This window comes from Uranotaenia lowii, chromosome 2 (genome assembly GCF_029784155.1).
Source record: "Uranotaenia lowii strain MFRU-FL chromosome 2, ASM2978415v1, whole genome shotgun sequence".
Classification (NCBI taxonomy): domain Eukaryota; kingdom Metazoa; phylum Arthropoda; class Insecta; order Diptera; family Culicidae; genus Uranotaenia; species Uranotaenia lowii.
The window spans coordinates 247,223,396-247,245,278 of NC_073692.1; the positions used below are offsets into that span (position 1 = coordinate 247,223,396).

General features: G+C 34.5%; 2 protein-coding genes across 8 annotated transcripts in view; one reads left to right on the forward strand and one right to left on the reverse strand.

Annotated features, from left to right (window-relative positions):
• The first annotated feature begins 2,542 nt into the window (after window positions 1-2,542).
• LOC129746442 (dnaJ-like protein 60) lies at window positions 2,543-8,002 on the forward strand. The gene is made up of 5 exons (XM_055740091.1): window positions 2,543-2,701; window positions 2,760-2,856; window positions 2,913-3,082; window positions 7,519-7,671; window positions 7,741-8,002. The coding sequence occupies exons 1-5, from the start codon at window positions 2,643-2,645 to the stop codon at window positions 7,892-7,894; spliced, it is 633 nt and encodes a 210-aa protein (XP_055596066.1). The 5' UTR covers window positions 2,543-2,642; the 3' UTR covers window positions 7,895-8,002.
• Window positions 8,003-11,236: 3,234 nt separating this feature from the next.
• Window positions 11,237-21,883, reverse strand: part of LOC129749162 (arylalkylamine N-acetyltransferase 1) — a 79,485-nt gene continuing 68,838 nt past the window's right edge. For all 7 annotated transcript variants that reach the window (XM_055744065.1, XM_055744069.1, XM_055744064.1 and 4 more), the window contains 3 exons: window positions 21,257-21,466; window positions 12,174-12,326; window positions 11,237-12,105 (listed from right to left, as the gene is read on the reverse strand). In XM_055744065.1, the coding sequence (XP_055600040.1) occupies window positions 11,695-12,105; window positions 12,174-12,326; window positions 21,257-21,424 (732 nt within the window). In that variant the 5' untranslated portion in view covers window positions 21,425-21,466 and the 3' untranslated portion in view covers window positions 11,237-11,694. The remainder of the gene's footprint in view (window positions 12,106-12,173; window positions 12,327-21,256; window positions 21,467-21,883) is intronic.

Below are 21,883 nucleotides of genomic sequence, written 5' to 3' on the forward strand. Positions count from 1 at the left end.
GACACCGGCGATGAAGTTCAACGTTTGAGATCCAGTTGCCAGGCCACCAAGCGCGGATGATGTTCCGCAGGCACCGATTCACAAAAACTTGCAGTTTTCGCGTCGTCACCGCATATGTGCACCAAGTCTCACACCCGTACAGCAATACGGATTTAACGTTTGAGTTGAAGATTCGGATCTTAGTTCGTAGAGAGATCTGGCGTGACCGCCAGATGTTTCGGAGACTCGCAAACGCAAATCGGGCTTTTCTGATCCGGGTTTCGATGTCCTTCTTAGTACCACCATCAGGCGTAATCTGGCTACCAAGATACTGGAAGCACTCCACTGTCTCAGCCTGTTGTCCAGCTACCACGAAATTGGAACGATTTCCTGTATTGATTTCCATCGACTTGGTCTTTCCGACATTGATTTTGAGACCTGCTGCCTTGGAGCTTTCGGTGAGGTCATCGAGTTTGCTCTGCATGTCTTGTTGTGTTTGGGCGAGCAAAACAATATCGTCTGCCAGGTCAAGGTCGTTCAGTTGCTCCATGGTTGAAGGATTCCACGGCAATCCTCGGTTTGGTCTACAGTCAATCGATCCAGTCAAGATCTCATCCATTACGATGAGAAAAAGTAGCGGTGATAAAATACATCCTTGTCTCACTCCAGCAGTTACCGGGATTGGTTCGGACAAGACACCGTCGTGCAAGACCTTGCACGAAAATGCCTCGTACTGTGCTTCGATGAGATGGACTAGTTTCTCTGGGACCCCTCTTCGTCTAAGAGCAGCCCAGATGTTTTCGTGGTTCAGTCGGTCAAATGCTTTTTCGAAATCAATGAACACCAGCAGAAGAGAGTCCTGGAATTCGTTGATTTGTTCCAGTATTATTCGTAGCGTTGTGATGTGGTCCACACATGATCGTCCGGATCGGAATCCAGCTTGTTGCCGTCGGAGTGTAGCGTCGATTTTCTCCTGGATCCTGTTCAGGATCACTTTGCAGAGTACTTTGAGGGTTGTACAGATCAAAGTTATGCCACGCCAGTTACCGCACTCTGTTAGGTCTCCTTTCTTTGGGACCTTTACGAGGATACCCTGCATCCAGTCGGCCGGGAATGTTGCAGTATCCCAAATGTCAGCGAAAAGACGGTGCAACATTTGTGCTGACAAGGCAGGGTCGGCTTTGAGCATTTCAGCAGGAATGCAATCGATTCCAGGCGCTTTGTTGGATTTCATGTTCTTGATTGCCGCTTCTATTTCAGCCAGCGAGGGCGCTTCCGAGTTGACGCCATTAATGCGACTTACTGTGGGCGCCTCGAGCTGCGGGTTCTGTTGGCCATTGCTATTTGTAACTCGGAAAAGTTGATCAAAATGCTCAGTCCAACGCTTGAGCTGATCTGTTTGATCTGTCAGCAGCTGACCTGCTCGGTTTTTCAGCGGCATTCTTGCATTAGTCCTTGCACCACTAAGGCGGCGAGAAATATCATATAATAATCGGATATCTCCAATGGCGGCGGCTCTTTCTCCCTCTTCGGCTAGGGAGTTTGTCCAGGCTCTCTTGTCTCGTCTACAAGCTCGTTTAACTGCCTTTTCCAGCTCCGCATATCGTAAGCGGGCGGCTGCTTTGGCTGACCCGGTACATGCCTGCTCAATTCCGACTTTCGCCTTTCTCCGATCATCGATCATCCTCCAGGTTTCATCCGACATCCATTCACTTCGTCTTCCACAAACTTTACCGAGAGTACCATGGCTCGTCGTGATAAAGGCATTCTTGATTCCACACCACTGTTCTTCGACTGTTCCGTCTGTCGGCAACTCCGAGGCTCGGGATTCTAGCTGTTCAACGTATGCCCTTTTCACCTCTGGATTCTCCAACCGGCGGACGTCGTATCGACACCCAACCTTCTCCTCGCGCCGTTGGACACGCGCAACTCTCAGTCGTATCTCGCCAAGGACGAGGTGATGGTCAGATGCAATGTCTGCGCTTCGCTTGTTGCGGACATCAAGAAGGCTCCTTCTCCATTTTCGGCTGATGCAGATGTGGTCAATTTGATTTTCTGTTCGGCCATCTCGGGATACCCAAGTGACCTTATGTGCTGGTCGATGGGGGAAGAGCGATCCACCGATCACCATGTTGTTGTTGCCACAAAATTCTACAAACAGCTCTCCGTTTTCGCTCATCTGTCCTAGGCCATGGCGCCCCAGCACACTGTGCTACCTTTAAAAAACAAGTGAAACGCTCTAAATTTTGTTGATTACAAAAACCGAGTTCAACTTTTGAGTGAAACACTCCGGGTGCAAGTTTACTTTTTTACTAGTTTACTATAAAGAGACTACTACTATAGTGTCTTTAGATATACCTACCACCACATACACAGTACAAAATTTCTTAAAATATCAGAATTTAAAAAGTGATAGTGATTTTCAATCACTTCTCTGCGTTGAAACTACTCATCCAAAACTAGTCAAGTGGGTAATTTGGTTCGTTTGGTTTAAGCCGTTTATGCCCAATTGTGGTTAACATTCTTGAATTCAACACTGAGCACACACACATGCAAAACATATTGCTGTCATTCATAATCAGCTGTGATAACGGTAAAAATCGTAGAAAGTACTTTGTTTTGATTTTGACTAGTAGGCATTTGTTAATACCGTTTGTTTCGGAATGTTTAAACTTACCCGTCATTCGTTCTACACTTTATTTACTCCAGTGCAAGGCATGAGGTGAATTAATATTAGGATTATTGTATTATGAAACATTAACTAATATAATATGTTTAAGATATGCGCATCAAATCAACTATTACGACGTGCTGAAAGTTAAGCCGAGCAGTTCAACGAAGGAAATAAGAGAATCATTCATTAAACTATCAAAAGAAGTGAATACTACACACTGTAAGTAATGTATTCGTTAATGATGATTTATATTTTTTAGCTCCATCCGGACGCAACATTGAGTCATAAATCAAACGAAAAGTCTTTTGTACAACTTCTGGAAGCTTACAAAGTATTAAGCAAACCAGACAGCCGTGCTGATCACGATTATGACCTGTTTTTAAACAAAAATACTCAAGGACAACAATCAATTCGATATAGCGGTTATCAGTAAGTAGTATGCTTCTGTATAAGTTCAGAATTTGATTATGTAAGTATATGAGAAATAGATAATCATATTGTATGCTCTCAGAACCCAAAGGGGTATACTTACTGCATACACTATGGCACAGAAGCTACTTTCAAGAATTTTTTCTTTCGAACACAAAATAATGAAAGTAAAATTAGAAAATCTAAAAGTTGCAACAAATATAGTTTAAAATATGAAGAATCGGCAAATTATCAACAGAGATTATTAACCTTCCTTCTCGGTTAGAGTCTATAAGACTCAAACTCTACCTTCTCGATGCAATATTACTCAAATTGTTAGAGCAAGAACCATGAAATTTTTTGATTTCACTTGAACGAGAAATTCTATCACCAGTCATTTTTTAAATAATTGTTTTGTTCGTCGTTCTTAATGTGACGAATGAAAAAAAAATGTAAAAAATGTACTTTTTTTAATTTACATAAATTTTAAATTAAAAAAAATCATTTATTTGCCTGGCATGTATTGTCGATATATTATGTAGGTAAACTATAAATTAAATTTAACAATTTATATTCCATCATAAAAGACTGCTTTTTCAGTTTTTTTATGATCCTGTTTACGGTATATGATCTAAAAACTGTGTTTTGTTCTTACAATCAATCTTTTTAACGGCTTAAATAGTTCGATTTCGTTATTTGAACATGGTCACGATCTTTGTTTAAAAAAGCCATCTTTTTCGATTACATTGTGTTCTGGTAAGCTTTACAGACGCCACCAAAAGTATAATAATCATAAAAAAAGATAGTGAACATGAAGATATTTCCAAAATGGTCAAATATATGAAAATTGGTTCAATAGTTTTGATGATACAGCCAAAACTAATAATCCAAGTCTATATGACATAAACATTTCAGATTGCTTGGGTTTGAAAAAAAAGTTAAGCCCCGATCCGTCATGGTTTTATTTTTTCCAGATTTATTCTAATATTGTGGATTCAAGTTTTGCATAATTTATGATTTTTCACCATCCAAATTAAAAATATTACTCAACATTTAAAAAAACAAAAGAAATCAGGATCTATCACTTCCTGACCACACAAACTCCAGAAAGCTTAAATTTTGTGGTATATTAGTGTGAAAATTGATCTATCGAACGCAGAAAATTTGGTCAAAAAATATCATCAGAGTAAAAAGTTATGGAAGTTCAAAGTCGACAGTGCGCGTGCTTTCAATTTCTATACAATTATGAAAGGTACTGTATTTTCAATTTGTTACCACAACTTTCAGCGTACACGAAAATCGTTTGATGGAATGTGTTCCAGATTGTCAAAATAAATCGTAAGACCTGAAATTTTCGAAATTGGGCCATTAGTAAGCTGCCGCTATTCGCAAGACTGTCCCATATGCATTTTCATCATTTTTCAGTTTATCACAAAAATCGTTCTAATACAGTTAGTTCTTCAATGTAGACTAAAATTTTTCATAACTTTGTTCATAACATATATGAGAAAAATACCAAGTCATGTCTGTCCCATATGAAATATATCCGCAAAGCTGTCCCATATATCTCTTTTTACAGAATGCTTTAAAATTGCTCCTCTTATTTACGTTTATTCTACAAATAATCATACAATGTGTGCGACAAAATAAGCATTCATTGAAATTACGAAAGTTAGACTAGAAAAAAAAAACAGTACAGTAATGTCAAAAATAACCATTTTCATAATTTTTACAAGCTAAGTTTAGCAATATGGGTAAATTCCACCAAACTGTTTTTTTTTAATTTCGTATGAGTTTTATTGAATTGTTCGTTGTAAAACATGGAAAATAGTCAGCTACAAAGACATATTTTTTTTAGTTTTCGTCATGCTGTTAGTTGCTGCTTGGACTTTCATAAAATCTATGAACCAAAATACGCGTACACTCGTAAGTCATATTGAATTGTTTTTCCTATTATATATTTGCAGTCCAGATGCTTTGCTGTTTCTGATTCAGCTTTAATTTAATTTGTATTTGTAGTTTTTCTTAAAACATCATCGACCTAAAAACTTTCAAAAAGATGAAGGTACAGGTTGTAAAATTCATGGAACGTTGATATTTGCTTTATTTAAGACCTACTCAATTCTTATGATAAACTTTATCGAAATGCGTCCTAAACATCATTTCAAACTTATTTTCATCAGTAAACAGCCAGTAAAGTGAATAACATTGCGCAGATAGAGGGACTCAAATGATCACACAAAAAAATAGCCAAATATGGGACAGCTTTGCGGATATATTTAATACGCATGCGAAATATACTCGCAAGGCTGTCCCTTCATTATTTTCTTCTCTGCATCAGCAAATTCCAAAGCAAAAAACAATGGACGAAATTTTACAGCAATTATCTTAATATATGTGAAGAAAGAAATAGAAAAAGTAAAATTTCAACCGAGAAATCCACGAAAGTTTATAAAAATCTTTTAAGCCGTTTTCCCGTTTCGTTGTTTTATGGGACAACCTTGCCAGCAGCGGCAGTAAGGTCGGGAGCATGATGCATCTAGGATGGTGATCTCATATGCCAAATCGCCATTCAGCCATATTGAAAAAAGTTTTGACAGCTGGCTGTAGTGTTTACGAAAAAAGGGGTGGGATGTTACCTTATCCAAAGAGCTATTTTGTTTCCCTCCAATCGAAAAGTGTTGGATGAAAATAGAAGTAAATCGGTTCTGCTTAAAGAATGCTTTAAATTCTGCTATTGATAATTTTCATGATTAAATGATAAACGATTTTATGATACGAAATTTTATTTTCCAATAACTGTTGCACCATGTAAAAACTGGTTAAGCATTTTTTAATATTAACATATTCAGTTAATCTACCTTCACCACCACCCACGAGCAGAGCGAGCTGGAGCTTTGCTGCACTCGAGGATGACTAGCAATTGGACAGCGTCACCTGCAGGAATCCTTCAGGGGCTCAATCCATTCCGGACAATCAACAGTCGGCAGTGGATCGAACTGATTCCCAGCCCACTCATCGGTCTAATCGTCATGCTGCTCAGGCGCCTAACGTTGCGCCTATTTTCCTATTTCAGCTCATCGGTTCCCTCGTTCAAAAGTGCCAAAAACTTCATCTGGTTTTCCCAAATGCTACCCATCAGATCCGGATTACTCGATTGGATCTTCTGGAGCAGCGATGGCAACAGACGGGGGTCCTCCTGAAGCAGCTTCTTCATCTCGATGAAGATCGGATGTCCCTGAAGGAGGGCCAGCCGCTTCTCGGACGATGTAATGTAACGCCTCGCCATGTTACCATCCGATTCGATGACTTTCTGCTGTTTCTAGATAGCTCTTGAAAGAAAAAAAGTTTTGAATAAGCATAATTTTGTCATAAGTAATGCAAAATTAATGTTACTCACCGCTACCGACAAAGCTGGCACCGTCGTTTATAGGTCAAACCTCTTCCAGCTTTGCTTACCAGCCCGGAGCTCAGCCGGAAGATTTCGTTTCGATTCTGTGAATTATATTTGCAAAAATCAAGGCGAAATCTTTATCTAAGCAATATCTTGATGATTGACAAAACTTCGTGTTTTACAAAAAAATCAGACCACCTGGCATCCCAGCCAGCCAGCAGCCAGCCAAACAGCCAGCTGTCAAATTTCGGCGTTTCGCCCCCTCCTCCGCATCCAACCCTCGTCTACTTTTTGCCAAAGTGAGACCACCATATCTAGATTCCATCATGGTCGGGAGCACAATTTTTATTCGTTGTTGGACTGTTATGCGAGCACATTTGACACCTTTTTCAAATATACTCGCATAATAGTCCCATACAGAATATGTTATGCTAACCAAGCTACTTTCTAAGACTTAAATTTGATCATTTTTGAACTTCTAAATGCAGTTGTCAGAAAAAGAAACATACTTTTGGAAAAATATCGTGAATTCCACATTGTAAGTTGAATCTATTTACGATTTTTGATTGCATCTGATAGTTTTTCGCTCAGGAAGACATTCCTTCCTTCTTACTGGCCTGCCTTCGAAAACTAATGTGCATAATTCGACATCAAGTGAGTTGAATCTTTTTTGAATGATTCAAAGCAATAAATCAAAGCAGCATAATTCAGGAACAGAATCCACAACCAGGCTCGAGAATCACAAATCATCATCTTAAATACACAACAAAATCTTCCTTAAAAATTCAGAAAAAGGCAAAAATTATTGACAATTGAAATTTTACCTTTAAATTGCACATATCAACGACGTATTGCCTCCCTATAAACAAGAGCCAATTTCATTTTAAAATACTTCAACCTAACGGATCACCGAACACACTAATTGCAATTACTTCCAGATCAACGATTATTCGATTTTCTCACGTTGTTCCCACCTCTTTTTTTGTCATCCACCCACAAAGTTTTGAGTCGATTATCCTGTAGCAGGAACTTTTTTTTGCTAACTGTTAAATTATTTCCCCAGAACATGGAAACCGAATGTGGAAGAGCACACCACACCAGATCCGGATTTCTACTATGGAATAAAGGGAGTCAAGCGGGTCAGCAATTGGACGATTGTGATATGCTGCGGAGTTTTCATGGTCATTGGAGTAATTGTACAAGTGATTGCAATAAAGTAAGATGTCAAATTTCTTAGATTAGATACAGTCGTTAACAACATATCATTATTCAATTCAAATTTCAGTAATTCGTTCACATTTAAGCGCCAACAGCTCGATGAAGCATCTCGAAAAAGTGCTCTCGCTCATGCGGAAGCTCGGGCGGAAGCCGAAAGTCTTGGCAATGAAGGCCAAATCGCCAAAATGAAAGCAAAATTGAATAAAGAAGCCATGCGGTAGTAGTGAAGCCGCAGTTGTAAATACATGTAGCTGTAAATAAATTTTAAATGTGATTATGATTTCATTAACTACCTCGAAATAATCATAGATTCATTCTGTCGAGCTTTATTACTTTTTTCAGGATATTGATGACCTTCTTCATATCAAATTAATCATTCGTAAGTCGGTCCACAGATATTGTGTATTTTTAGTTAGCAAGATATATTATTACAAATTGAGCTCTCTTGTCTAACAGGATAAATATTATGAATGCACTTAACTTATTGAAAGACCGGTCATCTATTCCTTAAAATTTCGAAGAGATGATTTCGAAAGACAATCTCGGGACAAAGGAAGTTCAGTGAGTTCGAAACTAATCCTTCTTATTTGACCTGCCTAATCTAACCTGATTAATCTGAAATTGTATGTTATATTATTGTGTCTAATTTGAAAGTACAGTGAATACCCAATTCTGTCACACACCGATTTAATCTGCTCCTTATTTTGTCTATCCCAAATTCTACCACCTTGTTTGACCCGATTCTGTCAACATATTTTTTTTTTCAAATTAAAAATACTCATCAATTGAAATCGTGCTGATGGAAATCATTCTGAAGGAATAAGTAGTGATAGATATAAAGATGATTTATGTTGAACAATTCAGTTGTTCATTTTTTTATTGATGATTTTATTCTTATTGTAACGTAAAAAAGTACGAAAAAATTAATTAAAAAGAAATATTACACACACTTCTATATCGAAATAACAAAAATATGTGTTCAGTTAACAGAATGTTGAAAATAATATGTGAATAGTCTTCGATTAGGTTTGAATGTAGAATGGATAGCTAATCCATTATTGAATAATCAAGTAATAGAACCAAAAACCCTTCGGCATTTATGTTCATTTAATTATTCCATAAAAAAATCGTCTTTACATAATCTCCCGACGTTGTCACTCTTTCCAATTTGACACCCTGGAATGAATCATGGGGGGATAAAATCAGGTTTTCATTGTATTTTAATTAGTTTTGATGAATATTTCTCATTTTAAAATTATTTCAGAGCTTTTGAAAATTCATGTTTGGTTATGGTTCGACATGAACATACGCCTTCGGATGGAGTCTACTAAAATCGGCATAAAACAAAAGCCAATGACTATTTTTATTCACATTTTGCGCAAAATTTTTCAAATAAGCTAATCTAACAATCAATACTAATTTAAACTGTTACAAAATCAGTAGTCAAAAGCTACCAGTTAAAAGTAGTTAAAAAAACATGAAAAAACTATAAATAGAACTATTTTTCGAGATAGAACTATTTTTATTAGCCTCAGAAATCCTTGGTCAATAGGTTTTTCGATCTAAAAGGTCAAAGGGCTACCCCTATTCTGGATTGACTTTTTTACGAGAAAAATTCTAAGTTAGGTAGGAGAGAGAAAGCCCCGGGAAAGGCGGGATTGGGAAAGTACGACAAAATTTCGAAAAATATGTACAATTTGTAAAATGAAATATCTCAATTATTTGTGGAACAATTCAATCAAAAACTACATCAAAATATAGCTATGGGTTCATGTTAATTTGATTCGAAATTTAGGAAATATTTGGAAGGAAAGGTTTTAGAAACTACAATCGAGAGGCTGAAAATCAAGTTCCTTAGCACCAGTGGATATGCAATTTTTGGAAAAATTTTCTCATCTATAAAAAAAAATTCGTAGAACAATAGTTGTTCATAAAACTAAGCTTCTGTGAATTTTTCAGTGAAAAAATGGGTTCTACAGGGTTAAGATGTCAGCGAATTTAAAAATCTGATCATGTACATTCTGATTATTGACCAGAAAATGAGCTGTACTTAATATATTTTATTTGATATTTATTGGTCACTGTCTACGGCAATTTAATGTCATACATGCCAAACATCTAAAAAATTGACCTCCCTAGTGAAAAAGTCTTTGATGCATAATAAACATTGAAATGGTGTCGTGTACATAAAGGTTGAAGAGGGTTATGATTTATTTTACATGGCAATTCTTAAACAGTGTACAGAATGATATCCACCGGTTTTTTGAAAAGCGGGTAAGTCCCTAATAGCGGATTTTCGACCTTAATTCCTATTGAGCTGATTTTTTGCATAAGCCAGTTATTTGATTAATCAACAAAATTTATGTGGTTGAATTTTTTTTAATTCGATAATGAATTTTTATTCCCAAACATCCGTTGCCATATACAAAGTACATTGTATTTAAATGTTTTGTTAAGTGACCGAAAAATGCTTATCGACAAGATAACTAAAATTAATTAAAGGGCTAGGGCACTGCGAGCTGTAAGTTGTGAATGTACCTACATTCTCTCGAACTCAGCACATGTAAACAGCTGCAGACGGCTGTCGCTTGTCGAAAGTAAGTACGAAATTGATGTTGAAATATGATGAAAAAAAAAATGAAGGCAAACCTCCGCAACACAATCATGATGGTCGCAAACCCCATAATTTATTGCTAGATTTAATTGCTCTGAATTATTTTTTTTTTAATCAGATAGCGCTTTGACCTGGGAAAATTGCTTACTTCCTAAACATACAGCCGTCTAAATTGTGAACCATAATCCTTTTCTTATCAGACTGAACGGTACAAGTTGGCTGTCCATATAGAGAGTTAGTTTTCCTGTAAAAAACTAATTACAAACAAAACAAACGCTCAGCTATCGATACTTTTATTGAACGTTATGTGGATTCAAATATTTTTTTTTAATTTTCAATCAGAATCAAATAGGTATGAACTCCAAGTTTGGATAGTGAGCTACAAAAATACAAAGCTTCGTATAAGGCTGTTAAAATGATTCGTTTAGGGTACCATCATGCGCATTTCGGAACATGTGAGACATTATATTGTTCTTCAATTCGTCAATTCAGATAAGTTTTTTTTAATTCCTTAATTAGTTAGATTGACTTCCAACTCAGGTCTTCTAGCAGTTTTTTTTTTTTCGGAGATAATATTAGGAACTACAAACAATACTAAATCTCGTAGACCTAGATAAGAATTTTTGAACACAGCATACAATTTGTTACTATAGTTTTCAATAAAACTTCTAGTCGTAGAAGGAGCTACGACATCACTAAAATGCAAACAATCAACCATAAATAGATTTCAACATGTGTTCTGTACTCCGATGCGAGACAAATGGCCTAGTACGGCACAAAGTGATCTTTTGACGCTCCGGGCCCGATTTCAGAATCATATTTCGAATCTTGATTTCAGATTCACAAGAAGCTAAAATATTTGATTGTCACTGATTATTTTCGGATCTTGTTTCCACAATTTTGAGTAATTCGGATTGTGATACTATTATAGAAAATAAGAATACGGTGATTGAACTTTACAAGAACATTTATTGTTTGTGCTCACAGCGACAAATTATATTCTTTGAATATACTTCGTACATCACATAATATCGTCAGACATATTATCAATATACACAGTATCACTCGTTTAAAATGCAAAACTATTGCTCCACTCTTCCGAGCTGTAGGCATTATCACAACAAACTGCAATATATTTAAAATAAATAAAAAAATTCCAGCTTTATATTTGTATGATCTGTCCTTAATTGACAATTTTTGAACGCTAATGTACAAATGAATGTCTGTAACATACGTGCAAAATAGTACGGATATGAACGCGTTTAGCAACTTCTTCTAACGGCTAGCCTTTGTGCACTTTTAGGAAAGGTTTTCAAACGAAAAGTTTTATAGATCGATTAGTGCAATATTGCGACAAAAATTCTACTAACGGAAGTAAACGTTGACACATTCGGAACACTCAATGACTTAGTTGATCTCTTTAACCAAAATTCGAACACCAGTATGGGGTTTTTCCGGTTGCAGGACTTGTTCACCATTGACCAGATAATCGCAATACATCAGCTGGTACACTTGCTTGAAGTCCATCTTTTCCATGACCCGCGCAGAAAAGTGACTTGAGCAGAGGACATGCACCAATTTGATGTTGTTGTCACGAACATACTGCATAGTACGATCAGTCAGTTTACCCGCAATTCCTAAACCGCGGTAGCGAGAATCTACGGACATAATTTTGATATCCAATAACTGATCCACGTCGGGATAGAGAGCAAAAATGTCAAAGTTCTCATCGACGTAATCCATCAAAGCCATGATCTTTTTGAACTTTGGATGTTCACACCCATCAGCTAGTTTTGCTGGTGGATCATCAGTCTCTTTCTGCAAAAAAAACAAAAACGTTTCATTGATTGGTTCCTATTAATTTGCAAAAAAATATTCATTATTACAGGTTTGCTTATCAATCCATTCATGTTGACACCGACTATCTCACCACGTCCATTAACTGCTTTGTACGAACAGTGCTCGGAAATACTTTTGGTGGCATATTTTTCTAGCTCCTTGCATTCACCCAACTGGACGAAAGTATTTAATGGCTCATCCTGAAAATAAAATTCAAAAACGGAGATTGTATTTTTTATATAATTTGTAAAATAAAAATAATAATGATTAATAATTTCCCGTGGAACCATGGGTGTGATGAATTCGCCGGAATGTCGGCAAAGTATTGAACTGAGTCGATTAAGGGCCATTTTCGAATTTTTCAACCCCTGATATCTCAAAAGCTTAATTTTAGTTCAGAACCCTTCCATGATTTTTGTAGAATTTTGAAGATCGTTTACATAAGTAAACTTTAAGTTTTATGTTTGTATGAGAAAATTTAACTTTTTTTCTGGAAAAATGAACATGATTTTTCTATTAATCCGGATCGGAACCATGTAACGTTATTGTGCCAAATCTCCAAGGGACCATTCAGATATTACCTATACGCATTTAGGGGGAGGGGGTATGACAGCTGATTACGTTTGGTAAATCTTGGTTAGAAAAACAGACACAAATATGGTATGTACGGAGAAGGGAGTAGAGAGGCCGAAAAAGATCTGAAATAGCGTTACGAGATTTTCTGCTAAACAACATTGTCGAAGACCGTAACTTAGTATCTCTTCGAATAACCCTGTTATAGCGTATTGAAGGGAAGTATAGCTCTATCTGAAGATCATGTGCAAATTTAAGCCTGATCGATTGATATTTTTAAACTTTAACAAACATTGTTTCCTTAGACTGCTTCTCGAATAGAATATTAAAGCTATAGTGTACAGAGGGAAAGTTTAACAGAAAATATTTCTATTTCAATTATGTGAAATTTAGTAAAATATCAACCGATTTTTGGTTTTTAAACGTTTAATATATTAATCTATAGATTTCAAATTTCCAACATTTTTTTTAATAACTAAAGTGTATTAAATGTTGAAATTTTAAGACTTAAGACTAAGCTCAACAAATTTAAAACTTATTTCTGATCCCGAATTGTGATTCAATTTCAAATAAATTATTAGGAAAGATTGAGGATACTCGATTCCTTAGCTATATCTCGGAACTGAAAGTAAGACATTCCAGTTCAAATGTTCTAGAACAACTGCCAAATAAAACAAAATAGCATACCTGTTATCTCAACAGTTTGAGTTACTGCACTATGCTTGATATTTTTTATAACTTTAAAATGTTTCCCAAACGCAAAAAATAAAAACAAAAATGTATATTCCAATATGTCTATTGATTGAGTATAATATGAACTTCATAATGCCATATTTTCAAAGCAATAGTAAACTCTCAATTTTTTTTAAGAAAAAGTTTTCCATAACGTATGTTTTGGGTTCACTTGATGCTTCGAATCCAAAAAGATATATTTTGCTTCTGAATGGATGTTGATCATTGCTTAGCATAAAATTATTAATATTTATCCAATGACTTATAATGAAAAGGACTTAAGAAGTGATTTCATCTAAAAATGAGAAAATTGCGCCTTTAAGTATGCTATAAACTTAGGGTAGTAAACAAACTTTTAGAATTCTTTTTGCCTGACACTTATAAACTGTGAAAACAAATATGGCCAAAAAAGTTAATGAAACTTTTACCTCTAAATTTTGCATGATTTTTGTCCAAGCTTAGGGCATCATTATTAAAGGATCAAGTCTCCTTTAATAAAGGATCAAATTTCCTTTAAACTTCATAATAGAGTAAATGATCTTGAGCTTACATCAATTGCTCAATTCGACGCAACTCGGAAAAGTTTATCAAGCGCATGCGCAAGTTTTTTTTAACTCAATTTAGATGAAATAAAACTTTTTCATGTGTTAGAATATCTTACCATTTTTACTCGTGCATGAGAATTCAATAGCTCCTTAAAAATATGCTTGAATTTATGCGTATGCGTATGCTCATTAGATTGGCCCATAACAAAAAAAAACTTTATATTCCACGCGGCACCCCCTAGGTTGGTGTATATAGGTGAAAAAATGACTTTCTAAAAGTTTCAGGTCATTTGGAAGAAGCACGAGCTGGCGCAAAGGAATTAAAATTTGAATGGAGATTTTCGGCAAAATGTATGAAAAATCCACATACTTTCACTTTTTGTATTCTAAAATATGTTTCCAGTATGCTAGAAAGCTCAGAATTTCAGGAATTGTAGTTCAAACAATGACAAACAAGTTTGTAGAAGATTGTGACGCGATACGAGTTTACTGTGATGAGTTATCTGCAATTGAATGTGTGATTTTTTCGCATTTCATCGATATATCGTGAACGGTGCGTAGGTGGATTATTAATAATACTAACTTGATCGCATTGAGAATTACAGATAGAAAATTTGTGTCTTCGGCAAAGTTGTAGCTTATTTTATAACAAATATCTTTGCAAAAAGTTGAAAGAAAGGTTTGAAAAACTATAAACTGCTGCATTGTGCGACGACGCGATAAAGTTAGTGCGATTATTAGCCCATACACCGTTTACGATATATCAATGAAATGCGAAAAAAAATCACACATTCAATTGCGAATAAATAACTCATCACAGTCAACTCGTATCGCGTCACAATCTTCTACAAATTTGTTTGTCATTGTTTGAACTACAATTTCTGAAATTCTGAGCTTTCTAGCATAGTGGAAACATATTTTAGAACGCCAAGAGTGAAAGTGTGTCGATTTGTCATACATTTTTCCGGAAATCTCCATACAAATTTCAAGTCTTTTGCGCCAGCTCGTGCTTCTTCCAAATGACCTGAAACTTTCAGAAAGTCATTTTTTCACCTAAATGCACCAATCTAGGGGGTGCCGCGTTGAAAAAAATGTTGTAAAAATCATCCCATACAAAGTTGGGCCAGTCTAATGCTCATGTATAACTTCGTGTTGGCTTCGGGCGTGTAAAATGGATAAAACTTGAACCTCACTCTTTAAGGAATTTCCTTGAGCATGACAGCAGATTTGTTTTCTTTAATAACGGATATCCAGAGTTATTGTAAGTGACAGTACCAGTAACGTCGGTTGATAGTGACTTATTCTAAATGATTTCTTGAAAAGGCCTGAAAGAAGCCAACATTTATTTTCAAGTTGATCATAAAGAGATTTCTTATTTATGCATGTTTACCATACTTGATGATTTTCTAAAAAAAAATTAATCGGGTCCACAGATGAAAATTTTCAATAATTGTTCTACTTTCGGCTAGAAATATTCGTGACATAATTCTGACCTTTTGAGTAACACTTTTTAACTGTGGGAAAATAACCTCAAAAGCGACCATGTGTTTGAACGGACATCAAAGTTTTGTTAACTAAAATTTTGGAAGTTATTTTTCCTTTCTTATCCATATACGTAGGCAAGTGTGCGTAAGAACTGTCAAAAACAACTCTATAGTTGATATTATTTCCAGATGTAGCAACCGAAAATCTGTTTGAACTTTGCAGACATCCGGATCTGCTACCGTTAGTCTTTGCTTTCAGGATCATGCATGCCACCGAAGATTATAAGAGGAACCATAAAAGCCTCGAAATGTTTTCAAGTTTTACTAGCAAATCTGACCTCCAGAATGATCAGACGTTCGCATCTGCTGCAGACCCATTAGTTTATGAAATAGATATAGGTGCTGTTTTAAAGGCTCATCCTAAACCTTACTCAACTATTTATGATATCACAAAGCTTTACATTTTAACTAGACACTGGGTACCTCCACCAAATTTTTCGTTTCCATACTCCGAGCATTTGAAAAGTCGAAGTGCTGAAAAAGAAAAACGATACGCAAGTGCAATGCATTTGGAAACATTAAAAGTTGGCCAGTTTTTTCCAAACTGAGCTAGGTTATTTTTGTAAAGTCTGACCGCTTTTTGTAGTCAACCTCACTGGTGCAGTAAAACTGTTAAATTGTTAAATCTTGTTACTAAGCCACTGACTTGATTTTCAAAACTCACAGCAAGCAGAGAGACGAATCTATTCAGCAAACCTCTTTAAAAAAATTAAATATAATGATTACCAATCTATATTTTATTTGTTTAGATACTTGCTTATTTGTGTTTTAAATGTTTATTTTTTTTAGATTGTTTTTTGATTCACTTCTTTAAATTGATATATTAATGGAATTTAAAGAGAAAAATATGTGAAATTATTGAATATATACATTGACGAGTTTCGATAAGTAATGAAGCAGAATACGGTTTAAAATTGGAACTCAAAAGAGAAAATATATCGATTAAATATATTTGAAACTCGCGTAAATGGCGATTTGCCCAAATATTGTAATAGTTTCAAAATTAATAAGACGTAGTTATAACCATAAAACCAGAGATGCTCATTTGAGTAAGTTGAAATCATACCAACAGATTTATTTTTGACTGAAAATAAATAAAGTACGATTTCCAAAATTTAATTGCTTATGGATTTCTAATTTGATAAAAATAAACAATTGGTCATTCCATATCCCCAACTAGATAAATAAACGTAAATTAAATTTTATACCTACCAGTGAAAAAAACATTTGTCAGCGTTTTGCCTAAGCCTAAGCCATCCACAAACAGATGTACAGAATTCTTTGAACAATTTTTTTTAAATTTCTTTAACATTATTTACATGCTGCTGAATTCTCTTCATCTTTATCATCAACATTTTTCCTGCCACAGTTTTTATTTTTCCCAATTACTCAAAAAATGTTGGCCATATTTTTTGAAAATTTATTAAATCACCCCCCCTAAGAGCAATCTCTGGATCCGCGCCTGATCAAGCGGCATAGATAGGGGTTATATCCGAACGATTTTTTTAGTTCAGCGGATATATCTTGGTTTCTGCTTTCTAATGATGATTTGTAGAATATTATAGAGTAAATGTTCTCTCTAGAGCTGTTTTACTGAAGAAAGAATTCTGATCTTGAGCTGAACTAAAATATGATCTTGAGAGGAACCATTTTGAACTGTAAACATACCTATCATTCCTAATCTTTGTGTAACTGTGAAAATTTCAATTAAATTTTATCTTTAAAGATTTAAAAGTTGAAAAATGAATGTTTCTACTTAAATAACAGAAACTTAGCCTTCCAAAGTTGTTCTCAAAATATCCGTTCAAATTTGTTTCTTACTTCAAAAAAGATATCCCATTTTAACTTTGATATATAGAGGACGAATGACCATGTTGGTTAAAATCCTCTATAAATAAAGAAAATAGAATAGAATAGAACTTTGATTTACTGTATCTTATTTTGAAAGAATCGATTCTCTTAACTCAAATATTAGTTTTTTTATCTCAATAATTTAATCGGTTTGTATATTTGATAACGACAAAGTCATTAATCCAAAAGAAGATGCCTTGAATTACAGATTTTGCAAAAAAAACTGTGCATTGCACTAAATCTAGGTGTTTTTTAAAAAATCTGTTTTTTTGTAATTTCATCCAAAAATTTTGTGATGGATTTCTGTGATGCTAATTCCTTTAATTTTTAATATTTTTGTTGGGAAAAATCAGTTCATATTGAAAATCTTATCTATGATACTTTTCCAATTCAAAGAAAGAAACCAAAATTTTATATTGACAAAAAATCCAAATGGAAATCCATTCAAAATTCAATAATTCTGTGAAATCTGTGAATATTTTAAAATTATGTGTTCTGTGACACAGATTCTGTCATAAAACTTTGCTCAAATTTTTTTAAAATTACAGAATTTTCTGTGATTTCGACAACCTTGCTCTAAAGAACTCATTCATAGAACAAAGTTTTTAATAAATTCCAGTTTCTTATGAACCACGATAAAATTCGACAAAAAGATTGAAAACCGATTATTAGGATTGTCGTTCCAAAATCTAAATTCTAAGTATTTACAATTATGGATTCCCAATCTATAAAAAAAATTTGAAAGGTATAAATTCCATAATATAAACCGCGAGTGTTTCTGCTAACAATCCAGCCGTTTAATTTTGAATTTTCAAATGTGAAACCGGAAATTTGATGTTGATGTTTCAGAACAAAATAGATATTAAATTTTCCAATACAAACAAAAAAGCTGAAATTTACTCATGTAAATCCAGGGCTGGAAAACAGAAAAAAAAAATCGCTGAAATGTCAAATTGGTATGGTTTAATCACCGTTTTGTTGCTTGAAAATAACCATTTTAAAAACTTGTTTTAAGTCTTAAAGAAAGTTTTGAGTTGAACAGGTTTGCAAATTTCATCAAACTGAGCATGCCTGAGCATGTCGAAAGGTTAAAAAATGCTGCAGTGAATTTCTATTTGCCTCACCCAGATGTAAAAGTTACTTAAATATTCTGCAAAAAATCATGGGTGAGTTTGGAAAATTCAAAAACGACCTCAAATCGACCCAGTCAAATGCAATATAAAAAGTTCATCAAAATTAGCTAATTGGCTGTTGAATCAAGTGAATCCTTATTATGTATTCGTCTTTTTGTTGGCGATGCTATATTGTTTAGGTTAGAATAGTATATAAATAAGAAACCAACCCTCAAGAAAAAACTTATCAAGAGAGATCCACCGGTATAGAAAAGTGTTGAAATGATTTATCAAGTTTTATGTTAAGAATTCTGAATATGTATTTTGATTTTGAGTCCTTAGGTTAAACTCTTTTCTCATTTCTAGTTTACAATTAAAACCCTCGTAGTTCAATGATTGTTCGTGGAATCACTATTTTTTTAAAAGTCTTACTATCGATAATTTAGATTTTTTTGTTTTGATATACTATTTTGCTCATAGATTTTAACGTTGTTTCAAAATTTTCAAATATTTACATCTAAGTTCAGAATTTAAATCGCTACGATTTGGATTCAAAATTTTTTTTATTGAACGAATAGTTATCAAAATATAAGCAATTAAAATCGTGGCGTCACAACACGCGAATTTCTCCACTTTTCTAATTTTTTCTATAAAACCATATTTTTCTTCTCTTCTATTCGATCAAATTTTATGAAAAATTCAAAAAATTATCATTTCATTACAACCAACAAAACGCTGTTTTTTTTATTTTGATTTCAATTTATTTTAGAGCGATTAAGTTTCGTGACGTCACAACGCGCCGTTTTTTAAAACACGGTTTTGCAAAGCGTTGTGATGCCACGAAATTTTATGGTCACCTACATGAAATGAATCAAGGTATAGTATTAAAATTAATGCTTAATTTACTAAAAATTCTTTGAAACTCAATAAATAATGTGATTTTTTGATAAAACAGATCCATTCATTCCCAAAAAATTGAGTTTATTGAATTCAAAAAGGTCCATATAAGCAGATAAATAAGGTTTGCAACACTGCGCACTTCAATCGAAATGTGTCTTCAGATGAAATATTATCATAATTAAAACTTTAAAACACTTTAAAAGAAAAATCGACTGATAAAGACCATAATTATTGGTGAAAAACTGTTTTTTTTGTTTATGCCCAAAAAAATCTGCATAATTCCATACAAACTTCAGGTTTGTTGCGCAACCCCTTTCCGTATAGTATAATCTGGTCGAAATTTTGCATCGGACCTTGTGCTAGAACGTATTTTAATTTGTTTAATTTTATAATTCAGTTAAAAGTCTCTTTTGTAAGATTTTACGTGAACGCGGAATTCGATTTGGATTTCCTAATCACATTCATTGAGGTGGAAATTTCAATAAAGACAGTTTTTTTTAGAATATTTTTATTAGAAATTTATTTCCTACGAAAATGTATGCGAAAAAATATAAATTTCTTAGTTTCGTTAAAAATTTGATATGATTTGATATTTGAATCAATATATTTTAATACAATTTTTTTTTTAAATTTCAACGATAACATTCTCTATTCTAAAAAAGGTAACTGAAAATCTTCTGATGGAAAATAAAGCTCAAGAAATAACCTTTCTAGTACTGTGCAGTTTATTTTTGAATAATGAAAAATAAAAATAGGTTCTCCAGCTGAGGGGTGCTAGGAATGGGTCTTATTTATACAATAAGTTGAAGAGAAATTTTGTTTCAAGTTAAGGAACCTTCTTTTTGCTCTGCACAAATCTAAATTTTGAATTTTCTTTCAACAACAAAATGATTTGATTCTAAGAAGAAAAATATAAGTTCAATATTATGAATAACATATGAGACTCTTGGAGCCAAAGGGGTATAAGTGCATAAAAGCTCATTTTGAGAAAACACGCTATTAATTTGTTGTGTTTGGTCACTTTCCATATATTTTTCGAAAATTTGTATTTTTCTTTCGAATGTTGAAGTACGTAAATAACATTTAAAAAATCTGAAAAAATCAGCCAATAAAGTTTGAATTATGAATAATTGTTTGGCATCATTATCTCAAAATCGACCATTTTGTCACTCATACCCCTTTGGTTCTAAAGGGCCTCATATCTAAGAAAAGGCTTATGAATTTGAATTTAAATATTGAAAGTGACTTTATTTAACAATTATTCATTTTTCGGATCAATCTTCTTGAGAATTATTTACGAGATATATTGATTGTTTCATGCTGAGCTTTCGTTCCGTTTCCCAAATACCCAGCAACAATTTTACGCTAATGCGACCACAATTTAATTACATTTTATTCCTGTGGTACACCATACCTCCTCCCATGGTGCCACGCCGTCAGAAAAGCTGACTTGGAATAAATCTTCACATAACACCAGCCACTTGAAAGTGCCGTTCGCCGAGATTTACCATCAAAGCGTTAAATTTATTCCAGACTTAATCTCCTCAGCATGCATAATTTGATACATGCTCATGAAATATTCATCCAGCATCTCACTTGCGGTGTCTCTCGTGAAAATCGAAAAGATTTCCTTCCTAGCACATGGTGTATACCACCTACCTATCTGTGCCTTTTGCAAACTTTCAGCCACGCTTCGTCTACTGAACAGGTATCTGTAGGAAAATAGCTGCTATAGCTATACATATAGACAGGCGTTTTCGATAATATTATACTAACGAGCTGTGCCTTCAATTTTCCCTATTCCCATCTCCCAAGGAAAGCGCACTGGAAACGGATGTCTTGCTACAAATGGAAAATCTGTCTCTTATCTCACCTTGAAAAAGAACTTTTTCAGTAACTTCAGAACTTCCTCTGAATCGTCCTCCGTAATTAACTCAATCGAAATGTTCGTGTCAATCTCATCGGGGTGTGGAGTGGGTTCTGCGGGGGCCGCCTTGACTGTTCCGCCAATGCCCGCAGCGCCACTGCTGGCCGTTGACATCCTCGAAGTCTTACAACCAAGCGGCGGGAGTAAACCCGAAAGCTGTTTGGTAAATATGTGTGTGAAGAAAAATCGAATTAGTAAAGGCATGGATGATGGTTGAGGAACTGTCCTGATTTTTTTAGTTGTGTTTTTCCTTTTGCACCCGGAAGGTTAAGTCTATGGAATAAATAGAAGCAGGTTAGCCAAAAATAAAAGAAGCCATGCGGGTTATTCCTGATTTGGGATAGCACGAACTTAGAGATATTGATGAAAAGATTAAAAAAAAAATTAAAAAAAATTGAAGTACTTAGGTTTGACTGATGGAAAGTAATAAAACGTTACTGAGGCATGTTGCTAGCCATAACCCAATTTCTAATTGATTGAAGAACACTACCTAAAGTGAAAAGTAAAACCGTTACGTTGGGATAGTTTTCTTCGATGCATCAACTAGATTCGAAAAGACTTACACCAAAACCT